At 38.6% G+C, this 20,645-nt stretch overlaps 1 protein-coding gene across 2 annotated transcripts in view; it reads left to right on the top strand.

Moving 5' to 3' along the window:
- Positions 1–20,441, top strand: part of LOC115417661 (uncharacterized protein C1orf21 homolog) — a 46,748-nt gene extending 26,307 nt beyond the window's left edge. For both annotated transcript variants that reach the window (XM_030131687.1, XM_030131688.1), the window contains exons 3-6: positions 12,485–12,570; positions 15,062–15,126; positions 15,839–15,899; positions 18,932–20,441. In XM_030131687.1, the coding sequence (XP_029987547.1) occupies positions 12,485–12,570; positions 15,062–15,126; positions 15,839–15,899; positions 18,932–18,970 (251 nt within the window). In that variant the 3' untranslated portion in view covers positions 18,971–20,441. The remainder of the gene's footprint in view (positions 1–12,484; positions 12,571–15,061; positions 15,127–15,838; positions 15,900–18,931) is intronic.
- The last annotated feature ends 204 nt before the right edge of the window (positions 20,442–20,645 follow it).

Raw genomic sequence — 20,645 nt, 5'->3', positions numbered from 1 at the left:
CATACATGGCAAATTTGGTGAGTTTTGGAGCATGTTAAGGGGGTCAAATGGCAGTCTAAAGCCGAAAAAGTATGAAAATAAACAAACTGTTATAAATCAATAACCGTACCTCCTATCTCAAAAAGTTTTGGATGTGAGAGTTGTGCTGAGTCCCGTGAACGCGTAGATATGTCACATGTGGGGAAAAACTCCAAAATGAAAAATGAGTTCCAAACATGGCAACTTTGCGGGCTTGTAAAAAAAAAACTAAGACAGTTATGGAAAAGGTGTGAAATCATTGTATTAAGGAGAGTTCACTGTATCTTTTGGCACTATTTAGAAGTCAATACCACAAACCGTGTCATCGGAGTTAGTTTTAGAAATTTTATTTTGAAAGGCATATTGCGAAGTTCCTGTTGCAGATAGGTCATGAGTGTCAGTGGATGATTTGTAGAGCATGATTCATCAAAAATTTTAGCACTGGTTTCATGTCTGTATGACATTCCTACTGGCCACTAGGGCAATTGCCGTTTTTTTTCACATAGGTGGCGCTAGAGAGCCCATTTTGGCACCTATGGGGTTAATTTTTTCATTTTATCAAATTTTTCGCCAGGCCTGACATGTGTGCCAAATTTGGTGAGTTTTCGTGCATGTTCAGGGGGTCAAAATCCAGGTCAAAGTGGTGTGTGAATAATAATAATATAAAAACGAACGAAAAACAATAGGGCCTTGCTTGCAGGCAAGGCCTCTCACTGCGTGAGAGGGCCTTACCTTTCGGCTCGGTCCCTAAAAAAATACAAGATATGATAAAGCTAGTAAAAATATATACAGATGCAACTGATACTAAAACTGTAGTAAAAATTAAAAAAAATCAGTTCTACATGGTCTTTACAAGCAACAAACAGAATTTATTGTGAGCTCCATCCTCATGAAAGTAGCCAAATGATAAACATCCGATATGTTGAATGAAACCTGGAGATTTTGTGCAGTGAATCTCATATTTTCTGACATTAAGTGCAAATGTCACACTAAATACTTGCCAATTTTGCCAAATTGTTTTTCCTTTTTATTCTGATTATATCTTGATGGACAGTCTGAGAAATGCATTCTGTGGTCATTGTAACTTTGCTGAAACAACAACCATAGTGATCATTTAAGACCTATTTAACAGTTCTGTAGTTTCTATAAAATGGCCACATGGAAAGGCCTATTTCCTGTTACATTTTGAGTTATATATTCAGCAAATAAAAGTGCTTTTATGGATATGGATCTATAATGTGAATATGGTCAAAAGTATCATGACTAAACCTATAATCCTTGGTAGCGGCATAATTGTTTGGAATTGTAAAGATGGTAAAATACATACCTAAGATAGATAACTTACAATCACCTCATTCTGTTGCAGTTTGCTTTGCTTCATCTTTTCCCCTGAAATGGTTTGTGCATGTGTGAAAAAGTATAATAAATAAATGAAAAATAAATAATAATGCATGGTTTACTAGAGGGCTAAGGCATATTAGCTAAATTTTTTTCACAATAAGTAAATGGTGTTCCATCCATCGACATCTTCGGAAAGCCCTGAATCTTTTAGGTTTTTAAGCAACTTCAACTTATTTTGTGTTTTCCCTTTCATTATGATTGAACCAGTAGACAATGTAGTTCGCTAACAAAGCCTTCTGTATGTTGCTAATGTTAGCTGATTTGACTGAAGAAAATATTTCATATTATGTATTTTCAGCGTTTCCGCTGGTAAGGTTTTGCCATGGCAAAATCCTTGCCACCATACCATACATTTGATACAAAAATCATTACCGTTGCATTAGACTTATTATCCATATGTATAGGCCTCAGGGCCAGTTCTAGATAGGGACAATGCCCCCATAAACAAACGTTTTGCCCCCGCAAATGAAAGTTTTCGAAATTTCAGGAGGTAGGGAAAGGTACACGAGCTTCACAACAGTGAGTTTTGGAGTTTCACTTTCACTTTGCACATACCCATTGTGAGGTACACGCGGCATGGACCACCAACCCCATATATTTTAACCCCCCCCCATTGAATAAGTAGGAAGGAAACTGTCCGACACCCCCCCCCCCCCCCCATTACACACCACCACACCAAGAGATCAATTCCACAGGAAACACTAATTTGATTTCAAAAAATGTATGTCATTTGTAACTAGTGAAACTAAGCATAATATTTCTATTCATTGTCATTAAGTCATAGAAACTGCTGTAAATTTCTTAGAAGGACCAGTGACAGGATGTAGCATGTTTATGTATATGCAGAACAGATCAGGTAGGTTGCCTTCAAGCTAATTTCCACACTATGTGGAAGAATGTGAGATATTTCCATAAAGAGCATAATTTATAGCACATAAGAAAAACAGTCGATATTTTTCTATCACCACTCTGTGTGTGTGTGTGTGTGTGTATGTACACACACACACACACACACATATATATATATATATATATATATATATATATATAAGGCTTAGCCTTAGTCCAGACAACTCTGTGCCTGTGTGTGGGAGGTGGAGGAAAGAGAAAGCTGACCTGGATATTATGGATTACAGGCCACAACCCCAGTAGCATCTCCTTCCTTCATCTCCATTCTTTCTTAATCCATGCTTCTTGCTTCTTTCTGACTCCTCTCTGCTGTGTTACAGTCGGTGTCGTTCACTGTGTAGTCATTCTTTCCCACTTAACTCACTGCCCTTTCCCCGGTCAAACTGGCTCACAGCATCCGGTGTACTTCTCACAATTGAGCCGGAAATGATTGGTTAGTTCTGGTCAGTCCGCCCGCCCACACCCACAGAACTGTAAATGTATCCCCAGTAGACTCGACGTACCCGTGTCCATGTGCTCGGCATGTTTTCACCTTCCTGTGTGTGATTGATGGTGCATATGTGTTTACTTTGTGGACCCTGAACCCTCTTCTCTCCAACAGATTGGCTGCCAGTCTGCCTGTCCTTGTGTGTGTGTGTGTGTGTATATGTGTGCACATGTGTACGTGCGGGTGTGTGTCCCAGATATTGTGGCCACTCGCTCTGTCGGACTCTGGCTGCTAACCCTAACCCCCTCTCGGCTGCTCTCGCACAATAACCGGAAAAGGCTGAGCTCCATTACACAAACACTGAAGGGTGACGAAGGAAAATAGCAACACTCTCCACAACATTATGCTATTGATGTCTGTAATTATCACAGTCGGAGGAGATTACAGTGGAGATAGCGTCTGAAGCACTGTATGTGAACTGTCTATGCATGCATTTTCAGCAGCTAGCATATATAGTCAGTTCTTATTGTTTTTTATCAGTCTTTCTTAATTATTTGAGGTGATTTTGCCAGTAAAATTCACTGAAATGCATTATAAATTGTATGTGAAGATGGCAAAATTGATTAAAAACATGCCTAAAAAATTATATTCAATTTAAAATTTAATTTTTTGTCTGTAAAATTTACTTGCAGACAAATTAATGGAGCACAGTGAGGGTCACTAAGGATTACTTTTCATCACTAGTGCATTATGGGTTAGTGCCAAAATGGATGCAGTCACAGACACAACAGCCTCCAAGAAAAGGTTAATTCTGCACATGGCTGAAGAGGCACAAATGTTGTATGTTGTTTATTTAATATGTTTTTATGAAGTGTGATATATTTTCAACACTTTATTACCCCGCCTCCTGAAGGGGAGGCAATGGGTATTGTTTTTGGTTTGTTTTGTTTCTTTGTTTCTTTGTTGGATTGTTAACACTCTAGCAGCAAAACTATTGCCACTGACCCAGACTAGATGTCATTACATTTTGTGAAAGGTCGGTCAAAGTTCAAATTTTGTATGATTTTAAAAAATCTTCCCATTTACTTATAATGAGTGAAATACATGCAAGGGGCAGGATTTGTTGTGCCTGGCACCACTTGTTTTTATAGTTTTTAGCAGCGCCTGTTTTCTCTGTCTTCTCACTGTGTTTTCCTTGTGTGACTTTTCAGGAAAGGCAGAAAATGTGTTATAAAGAGACTTTGGTATGAAGTCTAGCCCTTAGAGCTTTTAGTGTTGTGCATGATTTTGTTGTTTTTTTTTTTTAATTCAGAGTAGTAAGTGGGTCTGAAACACACACGATCCCCTATGACTTGTTGGTTGGATTTCATTCATTTCTTTGGTTTAGAGCACAGACACCAGCAAAAGGAGCAATAATGTGCTTTATTTAAATGAAAGGAGAAAGTACGATTGCTCAAAACTATAGGAAATGATAGGTTGGATCTTTTCTTCATAAAAAATACTGATACTTAAGTCACTCTGAGCACATTTCACGAGACTGCTGAATACGTGCTTTAGTCCTTGGAAATATAATCGCATTGACAGTTGAAAGAAGTTCAAGAGTGCAGCTGTATTTCAACAGAAATCCCCATAAAGCACAGCTGACAATCCAAAATGACAACAAATACTGTGTCTGTGTACAGTATATGGAGAAAGGAAAACAGTTACTCTGCAGGACGATACGTAGAAATAGAGGAACGCCTGTAAGATCAAGGTCTTTGGTTGGAGACCACGTGGCAGAGAGATAAATATGACCTTAAGCAAGTACATTAGATGACATAGTATGATTGTGAGGTTTATATTCAGAACCAACATGTACAATTGAATCAAAAAATACTAAAATGTATGTGCATCTCTAAATGTAACAACCCTTGCAACTAAATATGCACATTCAGTCCCCTACACAGATAGACTTGGTAAACACTGCCATGTACAGTGTATAAATGTCCTTTGACTGCAACTGGTACACATTGTTCTCAGCATGTTTACACTGTATATATTTCTTAGCATTTGATTACGAGGAAATGTTTCTTTTCTACACACACAAGTGAAATGTTGCCAGTATCCTCAGTTTATCTGTTGAAATTGATTCAGACTTTGGAGCGATAACCTGTGAATGTGTTTGCATTAGCGCATTCCACTTGTGATCTCACAACATAAAATGTCTGAACAGGGCCTGACAGAGAAAGAGAGAGAGAGAGAGAGAGAGAGAGAGAGATGCATTGGACAGATGAAGTAGCTGTCGTGAATCACCCTCATGTTCTCCTGACATTTGCGACCCGCTGTGTAATGTAATCAAAGTTCAGGCTAACATCCGCTCATTTGTAACCTGGCATCCTCACCGAGCGGACGCCTCTGTGACACAGCAACATGAGACTCTGTAAGAGAAAAAAAAAACACTGCAAATGCAACTATTTTCAGAATAAATTTGACTATTTCTAGACATGGTGTTTAGACCATTATGTTATCCAAATCATCCTTTATTAGTGGGGAAAAAAAGAATACCTCCTTTAGCGATAACAGAAATTATCTGATTGTCAGTGAATCAGATTAGTTGGTTTGGATGCAGAACCGAACATGAAATAGCTTAAAAAGTTTGTGTCATGTTTTGATCATTATATCCCCACTCGTAAAAAGGAGGTTGTTTTTTCTATTCAGGATAATATATACACTTGTCCTGCTAAACCGGTTCCCAAGTTTAATGTCAACAGTAACAGAGTTGTCAAAATAGGGTTGTGCAATATGACTAGAATCTCACATCCCAGTTTAGGCATTTTAATAACAATAGACAGGACTTTCCCCAGCTTTATAAGGCTTTGGTGTGGCACCCTAAGCCACATTAATGTAAAATCACTGCGGAGAACATCAAAACTTAAAAAAAAAAACCCAACAACTTTTTCCCCCATCTGTTGGTTGTACTTGATCTGTAGTGGACTTCTTTAGCAAGGTTTGTTTGGAATCTCTTTGGGTATTTCTTTTCTAAATTTTTGTTCACAGATAAGGTAATAATAGTGGTCCAAGATTCTGCAGAAAAACATCATTGTCCTAAGGGAGGTCCCACAAACTTACGGAAAACACTGATGTACATATGAATAGACTTTTGAGTCCAAGTACAAAAAGTGTTACCAGCGTTCTATTATACATATGGGAAGGAAAACAACATGCATACAGTTAAAATAACATAGGAATGAAATTGTTTCACACCACATTTCCTGCCAGCGTCTGTGTCGTGTGGAAAACGCTCCAAGTAATGAGAAATATTGCTGTAATAAGAGAAAAAAGCAAAAAACACAGCCTAATATGAAGCAATGGACATTATTTTGTATACTATTTTTATATAGACTTGGGTTCATAGGCATACATACTGTTCAAATATATATATATATATATATATATATATATATATATATATATATATATATATATATATATATATATATATATACATACACACACACACACACACATACAGGGTGGGGTGGGGAGGGGAAGCAAAATTTACAATATTTTGAGGCAGGGATTGAAAGACAGTGTATGATATGACCAATTAGTTTATTGAAAGTCATGAGAATTTATTTGCCACAAGAAAATTTACATAATAGAAAATGTTTTTATTCTATGTGTCCACCTTCTTTCTCAATAACTGCCTTCACACGCTTCCTGAAACTTGCGCAGGTGTTCCTCAAATATTCGGGTGACAACTTCTCCCATTCTTCTTTAATATCTTCCAGACTTTCTCATAATAGTTTTGCTCATAGTCATTCTCTTCTTTACATTATAAACAGTCTTTATGGACACTCCAACTATTTTTGAAATCTCCTTTGGTGTGACGAGTGCATTCTGCAAATCACACTCTTTGACGTTTGCTTTCCTGATCACTCATATGGGCAAGAGTTTCTGAAAAGGTATGGATAATAGTGTTAGGTATGATTATGACACCAATATATGTTTGGTTTCAAAACAACTGACGTAGTGCCTGCTGAGAAAAAACAACTAAATGTTCATTGTAAATTCAGCTTCCCCACCCTGTATTGTCATTATCATTCATAGATATACATACTGTTAATGCTGTAAATTTGCGTCTATTGATATTTTGTATATTTTTTAGTTTTTATTCTACTTAGCTCTTTTCTTATGTTACTTTATAAATTTATATTCTGTTTTCTTACCTTATTTTTTAGTTTTTGTAATTTTATATTCACTCTTGTAATGTTCTGTGATACTGGTTTTGTTAATATTGTTGCACTTGACTGGAGTAGCACAATGACAATCAAGGCTATTCTATTCTATTCTATTCTATTCTATTCTATTCTATTCTATTCTATTCTATTCTATTCTATTCTATTCTATTCTATTCTATTCTGTTCTGTTTTCAGTACCAGTATCTGTGATCACCTACTTAAACATTACAAAAACCACACACTTGGACACCTCTGTAACAGATGTGTTTATTAGAAGGAGATTGTGCATTTAGTTACACATGTCATGGCTGCACTAGTGATGACTTCAGGCCCTAAGTGGGAGGACACACAGCACCAGGAAGGACAGTGTGACATGGCCACAGGACAGTGAGTCCAGCTAACACACACACAGACACACAAACCCAAAGACGGATATTTAAATGACACACACCCGTACAAGCCGCGCCCTCACATAAAATGACAAACGCATTCAAAGACACGGCGCTATCTGAAATAGAAGCGTCCGCACAAACACTAGCGCACACACAGGCGCTGTCGGTACCTAAAGGTCAGCGCGAAGCTCCGGTCTCTAATCAGAGATGAGAAAGATGTCCACATCACAAAATCACAGCTTCTCAAAATAGTTCCTCCCTTTCATCTTCCACCCTCTCTGACGGTTCCCCTCCCTCTTTCCCAAAGCGAGCCCGGCATCGGTGTGACGAAACACCCTTGTCATTTCTTGTGACAATGACTGCCACACACACAGTTATATACACACTCTCAAAGCGTGACTGGTTTTTCTCTGATATTAACTGAAGCAAAGTGTGTGATGTGATGGATGTTGATTGGTGTAAGCTGGGTCACTTTGATCTATCTATACCCGTCACATTAAAGTCAGAGACGACCCTGTAACAGGAGCTGAATATGCATCTAATTTATCCAGTCAGGCCGCAGCTCACCCACATTATGAAAACACTTTCTTTTTCCTCAATTGGTTTTTGAAAATGTCCATTTAGATTTATTCATGCTTTGCCCACGGCAGCAGCTAATTTTACCACTCGTATTCGTCCATATCCACCTCATGGTACGGATTATGTAGCCTGAAATGTCTGTAATATACAGGGAGGCAGTATAAAGGTCTCTTAATTTGGTTTCCTGCTGCAGCGCTGTATGTGCTGTGTGTTTACAGAGCCCATCTCAGCCCAGCGAGCCTGTGCAGTGTTATAAAACCATTTGTGTGTCGGCATGTTCAGACAGAAGCTGCCGTGCTCCGACTGGTTTACATTCCTGAGACAAACAGCACAAAAAGTTGCCGGCGTTTGTCATGTCTTTCTTTCTCTTAATCTCTGCTACCTTCACTCCCTCTGTTGTCGTCTTTTTTTTTTTTTTACTCCATAATAATTTGACAGGTTCTGCGTTTACGTGGGGGTCGAGCCCCGTGTTTGGCTTGGTGGTAACACAAGTGATCACAAACACACACACACAGGTGATCCAGGCGCTCGGCGGAGGGAGGAGTGAACCTTTCAGCAGGGTTCAAAGTGGCTCAGACAGAATCACAGAAAAACAGACAGACTTACTGACTGCAGCTAGAGCCAGGGCAAAATCCAAACTGTGCAACAGATAAGGCCAAGGTGGGCGTTGGTGTGTGTGTGTGTGTGTGTGTATCAGAGGCTCGGCTGCTGCTTTATCAGTTAAATGTGCTACAACCAGGTAGTCAGCAGAAATGCCAATGTGCTTATATTGTTCCACTCAAGGTTAGCTGCTGTCCAGTCTCACATAAACGTGCAGTCTGTACAATTTTTCGACACTATCTCATTTTACCTAACTGTCAGGTTACTGTGACATTTTGGTGTAAGGTTCTTCTTCCAGTTTTTGGTCTCATATGTACAACAAAGCAGTTAGAGCAGAAACATTGAGCTGTGATGAACAATGAATTGGTAGATCCAAACAATACAAGTCACTATAAGAGCTGCAGGGACTAATTGTTTAGAAAATGAAATTATAACTGTTTTTTCTCTTTGTTTTCCTCATTGTTGTGTGATATCTGTTTCAGGATTATGACACCACTTCTATATTCAAAATAAAAGCATGTATTATACGCCACATTTTTAACCCATAAAACATCCACCAGCGATCAAAAGCATCTACTGGTCTGAGATGTTTCAAACCTGTTGATCCAGTAATCCGATCAATACATGTAAATAACTGAGGTAAAATGCAGTTTCTCATCTTTTCATGGTCATCAGATGTGGATGTTCAGAGGCTCTGTGAACATGGAAACAGCCTCATCTTCTGCAACATTATATCACCAATAAAATCCATGTACACAAATGACATGACAAATGATTTTCCATTAATTATATATTATGTTGAAAAAGTCATTTTTTTCTAATTTGATCGAATAACCTTTGAATTTCCTCTGAGCTTTTATATACACCTACATGATCAGTAAATTAAACATAGGCAAATACCAGATTTTTCGCTAGAAAATGCAAAATGCAGAGGATAAGTCACTTGGGAAAGACAAAAAAATCCTTTGGAAGTTATGAACAAAATAGTTGTGGGTCTTTCAGGGGTAATATTGTCTCTGCTTTAGTTGTTACACACATTGTAGAAGATTATACATTCTCATCTTTTTTACATAGCCAAGTTTTCAACATGCTGTCTTTTTTTATGTTGACAAATCTTTCTACTTTAAACTATTACAATTTCTCCTTGAGCTTTAATTAACTTTAACGCATAAAGACCCAGTGCTACTTTTGTGGCAGTTCACAAATGAATTTTTTTTCTATATTGACCCTTTAAGTGATTTATCACTGTTTATTGTAAGATTATCTTCTTCTTTTTTTGCGTTTCTTCTGTAAAAATCGTGTATTTTTCTGTTTGCTTCATTGATCATATAGATGTTCATGAAAGTTCAGAGTAAATTCAAAGATTATTATATCAGAAACAGAGAAAACTAAAGAAAAAGTGACTTTTTCAGCAAAATATGTCATTAACTGAACATAAACCGAGTATCTCCATTCGCTGTCATTTATCAAACTCCATGGGTTTTACCCATGAATCAATGTTGAAGAAGATGACGATATTTCCACATACACTAAGGGGTCAAATGGGTCATATCTGATGATCATGAAAAGATGAATAACTGTATTTTACATCAGTTATTTACATGTATGGATAGGATTAGTGGATCATAAGGTATGAAACATTTTTGATCAGTAGATGTTTTTGGTGGATGGTGGATGTTTGGGTCTTTATCGGTTAATAATATTTTATTTTTTAACCTAGTCACACATAGTGTCTTCAGACACTTCCGTTTTTCTGGTGTTCAAGTATTTGTTGGTTGCAGGCTTACCGACAACATTATTCACAGAAAAATGTGAATCATTCAGTCGATCCAGGAATGAAGCCAATTTTTTGCTTGCCTTTTTGTGTATTTTTTTCTTTCTTTGACAAAACAAGATATTGCTTGGTTTTACCTTGGACTCCATGAGAATGTGATGAGCACTGATTGCCATTTCTTTCTTTGCGTTCATTATGCTGTAAATGGTCTAACCTGAAAATAATTGCTAATTGCATCCTTGAAAACAGAAAGTAGATATTATAACTGTATCAAGTAATTCATCAGTTGTTGATAATCTGAAGTTGGTTTGAGGCATTTCTTAATTCAAATACAGTCAAAATGGTCTCATTTCAGCTTCTTACCTGTGAATATTTTTTCTGATATTTTCCTCCTCTGTGATGGTAAACTGAAATTTTGGGAATCCTGGACCAAACAAGATGTTTGTAAATATTATCTTATTCTTGGGACACACTATGCAACATTTTTCACAATTTTCTGACATTTTACAGACAAAACAGTTATTAATTAAATATCATTTAATTGATCAACAGCAAATATAATGAACAGTTGCGGCCCCAATAGACTGTTTTATTTACTGACTGGATCCTGAAATTAGTCAAATTTTGTTTTAAATTCTGTTTTAAATTTCTTTGACAAAACAAGAAGACGTTTGGTATCACCTTAGATTGCAGGAGGATGTGATAAAGATTAATGGCTGTTTCTTACTCCATGTGCATTATACTTTTAAAACAGTTGTAAAAATATTTAATTGCATACTTTACAGCCTGTAATAACATCCTATCAGTTATCAGTTTCACACTGTAGCAGAGTCTGCAGATGATTAAGTCTTAAAATGTGTGAAAGTCAATGTTATACATATAATATAATAGGCTTTAACAGTTATTAGACTTCATTTCAATATATTGGATCTAAACTGCCTCAAACATGTTTTACTTAGCTTGACTCTCCACCTCTTATTTATCTATTTTTTTGTCATTATGTCTGAGCACTTAATCTTGTAATGTCTTTATTGTAGCAACTGATATCGCTTTTACAATCATACTTGACATAAAACCTACCTTTATACAGAACCGCAGTTCTGCCATTTACCTTTAGAGACATACATGCAACACTTCCATTGGAAGGACATTATTTGGCATTTAATCAGGCTTAAATTTGGTTCACAATTGCCTCAAAAAGATCTTAAAATCATTCAGTTTAATTTAAGTTAACCTTTACAGATGCCATGTGTAAAATGGAGCCAAAATGGAAATTTATACAGGAGAACATTGCACATAAATGATGATAAAATAATAAAAACATGTGCTAATGTCAACATTAGTTGGGTGCAAGTTCTCACAGTTATTTGTCAAAATGTAACAGTTCTTAATGCATGAGTGTATGTGATCTTATCTCTGAACGCAGCAGGACCACCGTCGGCTATACGAGGCCTGTCTGGTCAGACTTGTTTAATGTCAGGGGTTGCCTTCATTATATTTTACGATTTTTAGGGAACTTATTGAACATTGCACTAAATCTGCAGCGCTCTGAGGTGCATAATGTCTGTAATTCAGTACATTTGGTTTACTGCGGAGCCCTAATGTGTAACCTTCCCACAGCACGGGGCGTGGTGTTGGTGCCGCCAAGTCTTGGTGTGGAAGTGTTAGCGTTGTCGCTGCCGCTGAGCTTGTCTTAACTGTCTTAACTGTCTAAGCTGTCCGTGCAGCCGAGAAGCTCTTCTACTGATCTTTAATCCCCTGCAGCTTGTACCCTCTTATCTGTCCCCTCTCTCTTCCCTCCTCTTGTCTCTTCTGTTTCCTCTATTCGTTCACGTGTATTCCCTCCTGCAGTCGCTGCCTGGTTGTTTTTGCTTTTTGTCGTCCTCCAGTGAGTCGCAAAAATAGAGCCATCATGCCCACTTTCTAAAACGCTGCATCAGGTCTTCATTATCAGATTACCTAGGACCATTTATAACTGAAATCAATGAAACAGTCATCGGTGATGTTGATATGCTGCACGGAGAGTACAGTGAAGCTGACATTATTTCAGTCTTTCAGATTCTATTGGATTGATTATTTTAAATGAAGGGACTCTGGCCTGTGTTTCTTTTCTATTGGGGTAAATACATGTTGTTTATTTCCTGTGTGTCTCTCTTTCCGTCAGATGAATACAAGATGAAGGGAGTGGAGGAGGTGAAGTACATGAGAGGGGAAGAAAACCGGGTGAATGCACGCAACCAGGAGAACCTGGTGAGAGAAAAACACACACACACACAGACGCAAACAGACACACACCGACTCATCCTCTGCTGACAGTCCGTCATCGACGCACACGCAGACTCAGACCTTTTCCTGACAGTTCATCAGCTCGAGTGAACAGGCTCGTGTTTGTGTCCGAAGGCTGCTCCGTCAGCCTCGCCTGCCTACACACGCGCGCACACACACACACACACCTATTGTCTTTTACACAAGAGGCAAAAACACGCACATGCACACAAAGCAGCGCCTCACACACAGGTAAAGACAACTCACAGGCGTGTGGAATGTGGGGGCCGCTGTTTTAGTTGCTATGACTTCCTCTTACAAAACCTTGTTGTCTTTTAACAGTGTAAACAGTTGGATGTATTATCACTGATTAAGTCTTGTTAGAAAACAAACACACAGAAATTTGGCGCATTTACTTTAAAAATTTAAAGCTTGTGCAGATTTACCCTTGAACATATTACATAATACACCAGATAACCGAGAGAGCCTTCTGCTTGTTCAGTAATCAGGTCAGTGTGCTCGGCGTCCTGGCAAACAAGGGAAACAATAACCAACATTGCAGTAAAATCTTATTAAAAAACACAGGTAGTATCACAGCTACCACTCTGTGGATATTACTGACAGTGAATTTTTCCAGAAATTCTTCAAAAGAAACATTTCCATCCATTACCTTTCTTCAAACACGAACAGCTGATTCTGCATCCTCATCCTCATCATTACCATCGTGTCTCAACTGTACCACTTGGTGTTTAGTGTAATAACATTCCACCTGAGCTACTGTTGGAGGGGCTGATAAATCTAACATAAGTTCTCTAAAAACCAGACGCAGGGTTTAGTGTTTATCTCCTGTGTTGCAGGGCTCATCTTGATCATATACAGTGGTGGCCAAAATGATTAGAATACAGACAGATCTGAAAATATTGATTTTTTTTTTTTTGTCTCCCACACATGATTTCATTTCATAATGTTCATGAAACATGCAGATGGTTGCTCTGAGCACAGATGAAGTGAGTTCTACTGTTTTTAACTTTAATATTTACTTATTGAGGAGGATAGGCCTTTTGTACTCAACAGAATCACACAGCTGTGTCCTAAGACTCTTAAATCCCCATCAGTTTTGCCACGATTGCACCTGACAATGATACACAAGGAATTTGACTTCTTCTGTGAAGGAACGTGATTGTCTGATGTTGTCAGTGAAATAGGCCTGGCTTGACTTTTTTTTTTTTTTTTTTTTTAATTTAAGGAAAATGAACTAAAGCTCCTTATGATTGCTCTGTTCTATGGTTTATAGTGCATAATGATGACTTTGTACATATTTCACTCCTTATGTGGGTTTTTCAATTGGAAAAAAAAACAGATGAAAACTCTTAAATATGCAAAGTATTCTAATAATTGTAACCACCACTGTAACATTGATTCAGATTGTTCCACAGTTGATCAAAGTGTAAGTTTCAGTAGATCTTCACACATATTAGTGTTTCATCTATCTTTCATCTCTGGTGTCTGTATTAATTCAGTGAATGTTGTGAATGTTCAGTCTTTCATTGGTCCACACATGCAGACACGCATACTGTGATCATTTGCTGCATCTATTTCCACTGTCTTTAATATGTTCCCCTTGTTATTAATACACCAACTTTTCTAATGAAGCGTAAAAAATGTTTTTTGTAGAGACTGACCACAACCATCAGGGGAAGTGTGTCTTATCGTCTGCAGCTTGGTGCTTCAGTGGTCAGTGTGGAAACAGGAAAGCAGAGATTTCACACTAACACAATCAGATAAATGCTGCTTGACTTAGAGCTGCAGATTGCTGAGAGGCACTGTGGCAGCACAATTCTCATTAGTACATTAGTTAATACAATTGTTCAGAAGTGATGGAGACATAACTTTCACTGAGGAAAAATAAACAAAATGTCTGATTTATTTTTTCATAAAGATAAAAAGATCAGGTCCAAATCTGTTTCTGTTAAGCTACACAACAGTGTGTGACTGTCTTTTTTCCAGTGGGTGGAATGCTATGCTCTGTAGGTGAATTGTTTGAATGACTGGAAGACCCATACCACATTTTTTACACTGTCAAATAACTTTGAGCCACTACTGTAGATGTGGTCATACCAGTATGTTAGTCTTTCCACCTGTCATTACTGTAGGTGTTTCCTCTCTTACAGGAATTCACACACACAGAACTGGTGTCTTAGTGTAAAAGGAACGTGTGACATTATTTTTAATTTCTTGCAAACCACTTTAACATTTTACTGTGGCAGCGATCACAAAGCTACACAAAACTTCAGGACCAATGAAAATGTCTTATGACCACAGAGGCGCCAGGTGGATAGAAGAGGCACTTTAATAACACAGGTTTTATGTGACGTACATTTTCAGTGGTGTGGCTGTTTGCTGATATGTTTGCCTCTTTCAGTCAGTTGATAACATAAACTAATGGCCAGTGTGTCTGTGTATGTGTGTTTTCCAGGAGAAGAGTAATGTACAGTACAGGGGCAAACAGCAGAAGGAGGTCGCCACAGCAAACAAGTCCAAGTAAGTGGCCCTGCAGTGGACTTTATACCGTCCTCTGCACCACCTGAGCAAATGACTTCAGTATTATTTTCACAATTTCACAGTTTTCACCTCATCTCAGTGGAATAGAAGTAGAGGAAAATTAGGTAGTGTTGCTCTGAACCTTTTAAAACTTTACATCACACAACACAATCCTCTTTGTTCTATTTGTAATTACTTGTTTTTCCAGGTGAAACTGATCTGTAATAAACAGTCGCTTTTTATAATATCATTAAGATGCACCCTGAAATGAGCATGTTAACATTATGACGTGTGAAGTAAGTGATATTTCGTGTCTGGTTTTTGTAACGCTGCCCTGGGCCAGCCTCGTCAGATCTGTGTGTGTGTGTGTGTGTGTTGGTGACTCTTTGTATATATTCATGTTAGCTACTGGTGACTTCACAGTATTAAGACTTTAGATGAGTGGCTGGTTAATACTTATTAAAATAACTATATAAATTCCTCCACAGCCACAAAATCTGAGGGTTTCTTACACTGTAGAGGAGATTGTCTGTGTGTGTGTGTGTGTGTGTGTGTGTGTGTGTGTGTGTGTGTCCGAGTGTGTGTTTTTGTGCTGTGTGGGGGGTGCAATGGAAAATTCTCATGATGTATTTGTTGCCTCCCTTCTCCTCCTCATCTCCATCCTCCAACTTCCTCTCCCCCCATCCCCCTCCTTCTTGCTTTTCCATTTCAGTATTCACACGTCAGAGAGCCAGCAGGAATTTTTCAGGATGCTGGATGAGAAGATTGAGAAGGTGAGGGGGTGTTTATTCGAGTGTGGCTATATATTACTTGTAATACGGCCACATAAATCTGTTTACACAGTCACTTGTAGGGACTGGGCTCCCATACAATCACCAAATGCATGTGCCCCTGTAACGTAAATCATTACATTTGACGGTCAGGAGTTGATTTACGGTGAGTGTTATGTTAGGATTTAGTTTGAGCATGTTGTTGTTTTGGTAAAGGTTAGCGTAAGCCACCAGGAAATTAATGTAAGTCAATGTAATGTCCCCTAAACATTATATAAACACGCGTGTGTGTGTGAATAGGGGATGGATGTGGTGCAGAGAATGTAGTGTTAAAGAAACAGCTGGGTCTGAACATTTAAAGAGACAGGCTCTACCCCAACAACAACAGCAAGCATCAGTCCAATGTTGTTCTGCTTGTGTGAGAAACAGGTGATCTGTGCAACAATGGGCACTTAGTCCTCTTTGTCTGACACTTGAATTCCACTAGTTGTTTCACATGAGAAATGGCGGAGTTTATCTGTGGTTGTTGCTGTCAACATCCAACTCTTCAACTCTTTTCACCTTCAACTAAAATAATTCATTCTATTTCCAGTTGTACTAAAGGTATCTCTTAGGTGCAGTAGCAGTATAGTGATTCATAAGCCCCCAGGTGTATTTAAACAGTCAAAATTCACCACAGTCCTCCGGTATCTTCAAATCTTTGTATGTTATACAGCATGCAGCTTTCGTGCTGTCTTTAAGTCTTCCTATTCTCAGTAGCAGCACCAAAAGAGTGAATATCAGACTTACATTCATCAGATGGACGTAAACATGACTTGAATGAATGCAAATGTTGCTCTGTGTCTGCTCAATATGTGAACTGGTTACTAAAACATCTGACTTTATAAAGCTGTGTATTCCACAAAGGATGGGGTTGTGGGTCACAGGACTTCATTTGCATTGCCAAATAAATTAGTATTTTAGTCTGGATAGCAGTGAGTGTCTGTATGTGCTGGTTATTGTACTTTTAACACTGAATCTAGTGTGAAAGGCCAGCCTGCATTCTGTTTATTTAACTGATGAGAGGGGAAAACACATATAACACTATAACACACTTCACACACATTTACTCATCAAGTGCTTTTAGAGATCATATGATTTAGAGGTTAAAGGGTACAATGTCACCAGTGCATTATTATCTTTAACAAAAGGTTGTAGTACAGCTGACAGCAGGTGGGGTTGGCTCCAAAAAGCCCAAACCTCCATAGACTTCTGCTGAACTTCTCTGTTAAAATACTGAAGTACCTATTTGAGTTCTCTAATAAACAATGAATGAGCCAGTAAGCTAGTGTTAGCATTAGCTGACCTCTGACCCCTCATTGTCTTGCAGCTCTACCCTTTTGTCCAAATATGGTTACTTTCACTCTAAAAAGTCAACATGGCTACCACTGAATCACAAACTCCTAGGTTTATGATGATGTCACAGCTGGGGGTGGGGAAACCCAAGGGGGAAAACAATCCAATTTAAACTTGTTTTGTTAACGCTACAAGTTGGTTTTCTTCTTAAAAATGACTCAAAGTGATAAATTAAACATCAAAACAGTTGGTGACTGTTTCAAAAGTTGGCAATAAATCAATCATCTAACTGTTGTTGGCGTGAGGTTCTTTTAGTTTCGCACAGAAACAGGCAACAGAACTGTCCTTAAGAGGGCTAGATTTTTATTTTATGCTTGGAGTACAATTCAGAGCCAGCACCTTTTTTTTTTTTTTTTTTTTTTTACATATACCATACTCAGTAATGAACTTTAATCAGTGCTTCTACTTTTACCACACTTTTGTACACAAGTATCTGTACTTCAACTTAGATACTGAATGTGTACTTTTGTACATGTTGTGAGGAAATCTACACAAATTACAAATGTAGTTCAAAGTTCACTAGCGTTTAAACAATTAATCTAATATTCCTGATACCCCTGACATAGTGTACAATTGTTTTTAAATGGTTAACATTACATTAAACTGACCTAAATGAAGCGCTGACTGCAGACATACACATGTTTTGTTGTTGGGTCCCATAATCTGCTAAACTCGTCCTCTCTTCTGATAGCTTGAAGCCATTTTGTCCTCCTTTGTGGTTCTGTTTTCTTATTTGGTACAATATAAAACTTTAATTAATGATTTTTTTGTTTATTTGTGGTGCAAAAGGGCACACAACAACTCTTCAGCATTATGGCTAATGGCAGAGACCAGCTTGTTTTCCCCCTGGGCTCTAACCGAAAGTGACGTTTATGAGTGTTCCTGTTGTTGCCGACTGTATCTATCACTACTGTTGTAGCCATGTCATTAGCATTAGCTCATATCTCTCCAAAGTTACTAGGATTGTTAATAAACACACAGTGTGGTAGTGTTTCTTGTGTTTTTTGTCTATATTGTTCAGAACACAGTTTGTTTAATGTGAATAAAAGTATGACCTGACTATAATATGAGCAGATTACCATTTATTTTATTCCGAGGTTTGTGGTTTCTCCCACTCAGTGCTGGCAAGATGGGTCTGATATCAATGTATACCCTCCATTGTGGACTCAGTTCTGGATGCTTGTCATATAAAAAGTCATTCATTTATGAAGTGACACATTTTAAAGCTTCTAGCATTGTGCCCCAGATTGTAAAAATGTTTAATCTGTTAATTTAGAAGAATATGATTTAAATCTCCTCTAAACTAGCAATATGCACAATAACTGCTTTTTCCACCACTCTTTTTAAGTGCAGTACTGAGCCAACATTAGACCGGCTGTTAGTCAAGCTGTGGAGAGGAAAGGAAGGGGTTTTCATTTTGATAGAAGAAAAAAAAATTTACAGCCCACCTGTGAGCACTTTTCTCTCTTGCACACAGTATTTCTGGTGCAAACAGACAAAGGTTTATTTAAATGTGATGAGTAGCAGGTGCTGCATGAATACCAATGTTATTACTGAGTATACGTACAGGAGCACATTAGGACAAAAGTAGAAAATAAAAGGAAAATTATTGACTTCTTAAAACATCCGTTTCTTTGCAGGGGAAAGACTACTGTTCGGAGGAGGAAGATGGGACATAGCACAGAGGCCCCCATAATTCACCCCTACAGAGAGCCTCAGAGTGTATGTGTGTGCCTGTGTGTGAACATGTGTGTGCTTATGTGTGACTGAGAGAAAGAGCCAAATCATTGTTTTATCAATGGGGTGTTTATGTGACGGGGACACTTGTATGTGTTAGTATGGGGCGTGTGTATGCGTGTGTGTGTGTGTTTTTGGACATATGGCAAAGATAGTATTTTAAAACGCAAGTGAAAGAGTGGGAATAAATGAAAGAATGACACACTGAAAGGACACTTTCTTCAGAGTCTACAGCCCTCCTCTCTTTACCGCATCACCCACCCCCTCACCGCCACCCCAATACTTCAGGCCCCTGAGCGGACAGATGGACGTGGCAGAGCGATGATGGGACAGACAGATGAAAGGAGAGAGGGAGAGGTGGACGAGGATGTGATGATGGATGAGCAGACATTGTGATGATCGCAGAGGAGCACTCGCAACGGTCAGGTCAGACGGTGTGATTTCCTCAAGCGAGACAACAGAGGCTACCTTTTTGTCCATCTGTCCCTCCGTATCTCATCCGTCTGTCCCACTGAATTCTAATAACTGACCCCTGCAACTTGGAACTTCCAAATATGGAGGACAGACGTCTCGGTGGGCGTGTGAAGAGACGCACAAGGGGAGAAAAATGGAAGATGGCGAAGGCAGAGGAGTTGCATAACACGACCAGGATCCATGCTGGACTTTAGCGACCTGCCCGGGCCGCGACGGACTACGAGAGCGGACAGAGGGGGTGGGTGGGTGAGTGAGTGAGGAGAAGGAAAGGCGGAGAATAAGAGGGGAAAAATGTGGGATATTTTAATAAGACAGAGTGTAGGGAGTGAGCTGGTGATTTAGAAACTCTAAACTCCTCCTGCCTTCTGAAGTCAAGGACCTTTTTATTTTTTATTTTTTATTCTGTTCCTCAGCCACTCATTCAGTTATCGTCCATTTCTATGATGTTCTCTTTTCAGTTTGTTTTACTCTTGGCTTCCTTCGTAGTGTATCTTCATCATCAGTGTCATCATCATCACATTGAACCGCATCTGTGTCTCAGCCCAATCTATCCTCCTTCATATATACCACAGCAGTACATGGAGTCTTTTAATCTACATTTGGTGAAAACAATCTTGACCTGCATGTACATAGAAACCATTCATGGGCACTCGTCGACATAATCATATTTTGATTTCACCAGCAGACTGTCATGAGCATCAATCTGAGGTGTTCTGTTGAAGCTTTGTGTTTTGTTTCAGTGGTCACACACTTGCATACGTAACACACTCGGGCACTGAAGCAGCAAACAGGGCTGAACTCTAGAGGAGGATTTGTGGTTGCCGTGGAGACACAGATCTGATCACTTTTTTTGTTTGTTTTCATCGTTATTGGATACTTCCTGTTGTATTATTTTGAATACTTTTTTTCTATTAAAAATAAAAACGCAGAAGCTCTTAATGTGTGTGCTTGTTAATCCATATTGAGTGTGTGTGTGTGTGTGTGTGTGTGTGTGTGTGTGTGTGTGTGTGTGTGTGTGTGTTTTGAGCTGAGTAATGTAGCGCAGTCATGCTTGGCAGTGGACTGAGGAGTGTGAAGTCAGTCTATTTTGCTGTGATCATGCTGCCTAGAGCCGTGCAGTCAGAGCAGATGTTCTTATAAACC

This window comes from Sphaeramia orbicularis, chromosome 4 (assembly GCF_902148855.1).
Source record: "Sphaeramia orbicularis chromosome 4, fSphaOr1.1, whole genome shotgun sequence".
Taxonomy (NCBI): Eukaryota; Metazoa; Chordata; class Actinopteri; order Kurtiformes; family Apogonidae; genus Sphaeramia; species Sphaeramia orbicularis.
Note: the sequence above shows the minus strand (reverse complement) of the source record. Positions and strands in the feature narration are given on the sequence as shown.